Genomic DNA, 7,488 nt, shown 5'->3' with positions numbered 1-7,488 from the left:
TAATAATTAGAATTATGATGCAAAAAATGCGCGTTTGAAGCTATCTGAGTCCAAGTGTTTTTTCTTTTATTACGAAAATCAATACAAAAAATTAAATATTTGAGTACCAATTGTTTCAGACATGAACCGACGTCAATATAGAAGAAGACAAGACAAGAATGTGGTTGCTAAAGCTGGAACTAACCTCATTTATCCATCCTTCATTAAATTCCTAATTGTATATTATTGAAATACTCAATCAAATCACACTTCTTACATAATTTTGGGGTACATTAATGTACATATATTGTAGCTGGTAGTGATCATGAATTAATTATGGGATTAGGAGTGATTGGGTGGGGAGCTTGGAAGTGAGAGTTCATATTATTTTCGAAGTGATTTAGCTAATACAAGTTATTGTTTATGAGATTGAACTTGTAAAAGTATTTGTGTGGATAGAAATGTAAGGCATAACTTAAGAGACGATCCCGGAAAGAAGCGTTCCAGATTGGTTTTCTGACTTGTCGAAATGAATCTGATGCCAGCGTATCAAAGCTGGCATCCTTTTTTGTTTAAAGCTGGTTTCTTGAATTATACAATTTTTACATGATACCCTCTCTGTCTCGCTTCTCTCCTATGTTAGAATCCGACACAGTTAGCAATGGCTGCATCTAAACAGCACTGGTGGCTGACTAGTAAAAGGGTACTTCTCCTTTTGTTTCACTTCTTCTTTATATCGGGTCATCCATCATATTTATGTATAATGCAGGTCGTCGATACATATGTGAAGGAGGCGAAAATGTTGATCGCCACTCAAGACCATCGAGAGATTGTATCAGCATTGGGTCTTCTGGATGCCGCGCTTGCCGTCTCACCGCGGGCGGAGGCGGTGCTAGAGCTGAAGGCCCGCTGTCTGTTGCACCTCCGGAGGTTTAAGGAGGTGGGGGATATGCTTCAGGATTATATTCCGAGCTTGAAAATGCTTGTATCCGATGATGCGTCAACGTCATCTTCGTCCGATAATTCTTCCTCTCAGGCGAGGGAGCAGGTCAAGCTTCTTCCCTCCTCCGGTCGTGAAGAGGCGGCGCCTTTCAAATGCTTTTCTGTGTCGGATTTGAAAAGGAAGGTGATGGCTGGATTGTGTAAAAACGCGGAGAAAGAAGCGGAATGGAGGTAATTTTGGATCGTCGACCACTTTTTTTTCTTGTATGTTCATTGTAAGCTCAAATTGTTCAACGAACTGCCATTTCATCAAACAGGTACTCGGTTTTAGGCCAAGCATGTTGCCACTTGGGGTTGATGGAAGATGCGATAGTGCTACTCCAGTCGGGAAAGCGCATAGCTACCGCCGCTTTCCGCCGTGAAAGCATTTCTCTGTCGGAAGACAGTTTTTCTTCCTACAAATTTCCGCTCTCCAGCAACAATTTTACAGAATGCCAGCAAGAAACACCTCCAAAGACCGAGTCCGAGACAATTTCACAGCTTCTCTGCCATACCAAACTCCTCGTCCGTCGCAAAGCAGCTGCCATCGCTTCACTTAATGCTGGTCTTTACTCCGAAGCGATCCGACATTTTTCCAAAATCGTAGACGGCCGTCGCAGAGCCCCACAAGGATTTTTATCCGAGTGCTATGTGCACCGAGCCTCAGCTTATCAATCGGCTGGCCGATTAGCGGAGGCTATAGCTGATTGCAACCGGGCTATAGCGTTGGACACTTGTTGCATCGATGCTCTGACGATAAGAGCCGCCGTATACGAAACTATAACGTGTTTGCCAGATAGTCTTCACGATCTGGAGCATTTAAAACTTCTTTATAACTCAATCTTGCGGGATAGGAAACTGATGAGCCCTGTTTGGAAGCGCCAAAACGTTCAGTACAGGGAAATTCCAGGGAAACTGTGTTCATTGGCATACAAAATGCAGCAATTGAAGCAAAGGGTTGCGGATGGTGAAACTCGGAATGTAGATTACTATTCGCTCATCGGATTGAAAAGCGGATGCTCAAGATCAGAATTAGAAAGAGGACATTTGTTGTTGACCCTGAAACACAGGCCTGACAAGTCCCTGAGTTTCGTGGACAGGTGCGCCTTTGCTGATGAGAAGAACATGGATTCAGTTCGAGAGCGTGCAAAAACGTCGGCCTTAATGCTGTATAGATTGATACAAAAGGCGTACACCAGTGTGATGGCATCAATATTGGAAGAAGCTGCGGCAGAAAAACAAAGAAAGAAGGTTGTTGCTGTGTTGCAGGCCGTGGCAATTCAAGTTCAACAGGCACAAGAACAACCCTCCGCCGCCAAAATTGAGCCAATTACAGATGCTTTGTCCAATGGACACAACGGCAGCAGCATAACAATTGAGAAAAAGTCCACCAACATAACACCTCCCCAATCTGTTTTTCAAGGAGTTTTCTGCAGGGACATAGGTGTTGTTGGGAACTTGATTTCTCAGGCAGGCTTTAACCGTCCCATTTCCGTGAAATATGAAGCTTTGAGCTGCTAATTGATGGTTGTTTTGGGATGGACTCATCGAAAGTTTTGTTACAAATCTCCCCCACTTGGGGTTCATCCACGGGATAGTCACTATGGGTTTTCACGTGAAAAATTTTGTTACCACCATTAATTACTTGTGCTACTTCCTTGTTTGTTTAAGGTGTCTGTGCAGATTTGGTTTTAATTGCAGAACTCTAGTTTGCTTTGGAATTCTTCAATGAAGATGATATATAATAATAATTACAATCTCAAAATTGGTTGGTTGCCATTTTCTTGCAGTTTCTTTCGTAATAATTCATTGCAACTGGGACGGAAGTAAATGCATTCACGGACAGCATGGGGAGATGGGGTCAAGGCTCATGCCAAAATTTATCCAAACAACTAACTTTTCTCATTCAAAGAATTATATTATAAAAATTTAAAAAAAATTGATTTTTTAAAAAATATTTGAATAATTTTGTTATTTATCTGAGCTTAATTTCTTATCATATTAGACGATTTATAAGAATTTATATAACTTACTTTCAAAATTGTTTCCCAAATTAAAATTCAAGCAGTTGATTTTATGTTATATAATAAATTGTAATGAACATAATATATAGAACAAAATGAACTGAAACAAATTTTTTAAAAAAATTATATATTTAAACACTGCGTATAAAGCATAATAACCTAAAAATCAACCAAATTATGGATTTTATCAATGTATAAATCATAGTCTACAAAAACGAAGCATACACAAATAATTATAAATTTAAAATGACTGTAACTATCTCATAAAAAAATATTAAAACAAATGAAATAGTAATATTGATAGTAAAATATAACTCATAATATCTAATTTAACTTCTTAAAGAATTTTTTTACTTTTTATTTTTACAATTCTATATCATAGATAATAAATTCTATATATCAATCTTTCGTAGACTAACATTGATGATTATTAATTTCTTGTTAAATAAGTTTTAAAATAATAAATAAATCAACACATATAAAGAAATGCACATTCAAACAAGATTATATGGTAAATATCAAATAAACTCATATAATAATTATTAAATATAGATTTTAAACTATTGTTATGATTTTCAACATTAAAATTTAAAATATAACAAAAAATAAACTTTCATATATCTTTTTGTGATACTATAATTTATTACTTAATTAGAAATTGTACTAAAAATGTAATTACAAAATTACAATAAAATCATTGGAAAAAAATTAGAGAGAAAAATAAAATGATAAAACATTTAAAGGTAGTATAAAGATGAGTTATTTGATAAAATTAATATAAGAGTTACATTCTATTCTTGAAGTGTATATAGAAGGTTAATTTTGTCATTGCACAATTGGAAAACAATGCTCTTTATCCACACTTTATATAATTACAAATTACAATAAATCATTGGAAAAAAATTGTATTGAGAAAATTAAAAGGATAAAGCATATAAATGTAGTATAAAGATGAGTTATTTGATAAAATTAATATAGAAATTACATTATATTCTTGAAGTGTGTATAGAATTAAATTAATTTTGTCATTGCACAATTGAAAAACAATGTCCTTTATCCAAAATTTTATATGTATAAAATCATTGGGAAAAAATATAGAGAGAAAATTAAAAGGATAAAACATTTGAATGTAGTATAAAGATGGGTTATTTGATAAAATTAATATATGAGTTACATTCTATTCTTGAAGTGTGTATAGAAGGTTAATTTTGTCATTGCACAATTGAAAAATAATGCCCTTTATACACACTTTTATAGGTATATAGATATATAGATTCGATGCATCTCGTGGATTTGTGTGTCTTAACAAAAATACCACAGGCTACGCTTGTAATAAAAAACACTTAAGATACAGTTTCTGTTGGGAGCAATAATTGTCCCTACTTGGTAGAGCGATCGAACCGTGGTGCTTGAGCTGCTGTGCGGTTTAAAAGATTTGAGTTGCATCATTACTACTAGCTATAGCTCTTGGTAAAGCGGCAAGCGCTCGGTCCTACAATTGGTATCAGACCCAAGGTCATTGGTTCGACTCTTATTGATTACAAGGAATGCAATTATTGGGAGGTAGATTGTTGGGTGCAATAATTGTCCCTGCTTGGTAGAGCGATCGAACCGTGGTGCTTGAGCTGCTGTGCGGTTTAAAAGATTTGAGTTGCACCATTACTACTAGCTATAGCTTTTGGTAAAGCGGCAAGCGCTCGGTCCTACAATTTTTTTCTCTTTAGACTCTTAGGCTAATTAGCATAAATCCGAATAAGAATAAATATTGTTCTGAATCATATAAAATTGTAAATTCACGATTAGATGTATCATTGAGTGTCACATAAGTATTAGATTCTGTGTTCCGGTTGAGATAATCGAATTCAATGAGTTAAATTTGGCGACTGTACTTTGATGGAGCCACTGTACATCAAGAAAATCAAGTCTAGATTTTCTCTCCACTAAATAAAATCGACCACCACCTTTTTAGGAAGGTCACGGCCGAGCTCCTCCTCTCTACCATCGTGCACCGTCGCCGATCCATAGTTGCGCCACTGTCGGATTTTTTAAATTCCGGTCATCTAAATCTTGACGCAAATTTCGTGTAGATTTCTAGTGCAATATACACGATGAACAAAGTTTCTGATTATGGACCTGATTTGGACTTTGAAGAAAGTTGGAGGGGATTTACAAGAAGGACAAACTTCACTAATCTTGTACTGGTTTGGCGTCCAGCATTCTTAAATGCAAAGTAAATTAAATTAAACACCCTATGAACGATTTATTAATCATACGATGTTCAATAACGTTTTGAACGTCAAAACAAAAATATTGTTTATATTGTTTCAGAGCCAACATTTTTCATTTGTATGATTTTATATTGTTTATTGTTTGAATTATAGTGAGTAATTTATTTCTAATCGGTTAAGAAAATCTTTCAGATATTGCAGCACCTAGAAAATATTATTTTTAGAAAAAAATTTATTTTCACTGTCCTAAATAGTTCTTGGCAGTGGGTAGCGGGCAACACCGCCAAGCACATGCATCATAGTTTTTTTTAAAAAATAATTTTTTTGGGTTTTCGGCACGCAGGGCAGTGCGCTGCCCTGCCTGAACGGGCAGGTGCCTGTCGACGACTGTCCAAGTTGATCGGAAAGCTGGCGAGCACACATGTAAGGTTATCATATCGGGAATCCCAGCCTTTCTCATGGGATGTTTCTGAATTGGGCATATGGGGTGATTTTCTGAATTTTTCAAACATTTGGGCTAATAGAAATTTTATGAAAATATAGTCGAATTTACCATTGGATAAATTTTTTATAAAATTATAAATTGTTCTTATAAAATAAATAATTAAGAATCTAATTCTTAATTATTTATAAACTTGTTTTATAATAAATTTAATTATTGATAAATTAATTAGATTTATTTTAACTATGACAGTTAATGATAAATTTACAAGAAATATAATTTTATGATAATATGAGATATTATGTTTTTAGTATAATATTTGATATTATATGGTAAAAAGTTGATCCAGAAGCATGACTAATTTGCTAGGGGTATGTTATGATATTTTACATGTTGTAATTTTTAATTATTTAATAATGATTTAAAGTGAGTTTGGTTTATAGCTCGTTCTCACCCCTTAAATTTGTATTCCAATGTGCCATGAAAATTTAATGTAAATATTATATTTAGTAGGAGATTAAGATTTGAAGATAGTGAGCCCAGATCTTCAAAAATTTTGAAGATATAAGACATGTAAATATTTTAAGCTAATGTATTATTGCATGTGCATCCCTGCATTTACTTAAGTTTTGGACTTGGATCCATATTTGTCTCATATGGATCAATTAACTCTCGGTTATCGATATTTTATTATTATATTGCATGTGATATATTATAAATAATCAGCATGTGCATTATTATTAATACAATAACAAGATTTCATGAATCCGACATATATACAAACAAATATGACAGGATATTTTAAAATTAATGATGAGATACATTTTCAAAATTAAAATAACTCATTTTAGATAATATTCAAAATTTATATCAAGCTCATATAAGAAAAATTAAATAGAGCTTAAATTTTCCCTGCCTTCCATCAATGGTGGTTTAACGATGAACCCTATTTGTGTTCAGTGTCTGCATCATATTATTAGGAGGCCTGAACGTCTGAAAGTTGTGATTATACTGACATACTTGATGTGAATTACATGGAACTCTCGTGACTTCGGCTCCTATTATTGAGAGATCTAATGACGACCGTCCACTAAGGTTCAATATTGATAGGTCGAGCTCGACACATGAAGAGCGATTGTATTATATTATTGGGTTTTCATCAAAAGTGAAGCAAAATACGTGAGGATTGCAAGAGGTTGCAATTGAGCTCTACCTTTTGTAAATTATAATTTGTTGACATTATTTAGGATCATAATTTAGCAATTGGGTCTTGGATACTCACGAAAAATTGGATTTCTTGTTTTCATCAAAGAGCGGTGAAAATATCAAAATAGTTGGAGACAATTAATAAAAAAAAGTTCATTTTTATGTCTCATAAAATATCTAAAATATTTGACAATGATTATATGTTTCATATTCAATATATTTACGATTTCGTCACGTAATCCATTTATGTTATTGTCGATCAAAACAAGCTAACAGAACTCCAATTTTCAAGATTGACTATGAAAAAAAGTTCTGAATACGGAGAAAAATGACATACACACTAATGTTAGTCTTGCTAAACTGGAGAATCATGCATGATGATGGGACCATAATATGCAAGATAAATTGTAATATGCTCGTTTCTATGTCAAATGAAATATAGAGACAATTTGAGAAAATAATGAATGCTGTAGACATTCGAATGCACACATGAGAGTTGTATGATGCTAAAACTCGTACAGTGATGGACACTATTTTCAAAGAGCTTATGACTACATGCATGCAAGATAATTGATGTGATTCATCAATCACGAAAAAACGGAGTCACGTCCTCGATTCGATGAAACAA

General features: G+C 34.0%; 1 protein-coding gene across 1 annotated transcript; it reads left to right on the top strand.

The window, feature by feature from the left end:
* Positions 1 to 278: 278 nt before the first annotated feature.
* LOC142504573 (uncharacterized) lies at positions 279 to 2,850 on the top strand. Its single transcript, XM_075617436.1, has 3 exons — positions 279 to 682; positions 749 to 1,152; positions 1,239 to 2,850. Exons 1-3 carry the CDS (start codon positions 641 to 643, stop codon positions 2,479 to 2,481), a joined length of 1,689 nt encoding a protein of 562 aa, XP_075473551.1. The 5' UTR covers positions 279 to 640; the 3' UTR covers positions 2,482 to 2,850.
* Positions 2,851 to 7,488: the final 4,638 nt, after the last annotated feature.

The sequence above is a fragment of the Primulina tabacum genome, chromosome 9 (genome assembly GCF_025594145.1).
Source record: "Primulina tabacum isolate GXHZ01 chromosome 9, ASM2559414v2, whole genome shotgun sequence".
In the NCBI taxonomy this organism is placed as follows: domain Eukaryota; kingdom Viridiplantae; phylum Streptophyta; class Magnoliopsida; order Lamiales; family Gesneriaceae; genus Primulina; species Primulina tabacum.
This window is presented reverse-complemented; position numbering and strand designations above follow the sequence as displayed.

Coding starts and splice junctions, on each gene's coding strand:
- LOC142504573 (XM_075617436.1), top strand. CDS start 641: ATGGCTGCATCTAAACAGCACTGGTGGCTGACTAGTAAAAGG. Junction 683..748: donor GGTGGCTGACTAGTAAAAGG/GTACTTCTCCTT, acceptor TGTATAATGCAG/GTCGTCGATACATATGTGAA. Junction 1,153..1,238: donor GAGAAAGAAGCGGAATGGAG/GTAATTTTGGAT, acceptor TTCATCAAACAG/GTACTCGGTTTTAGGCCAAG.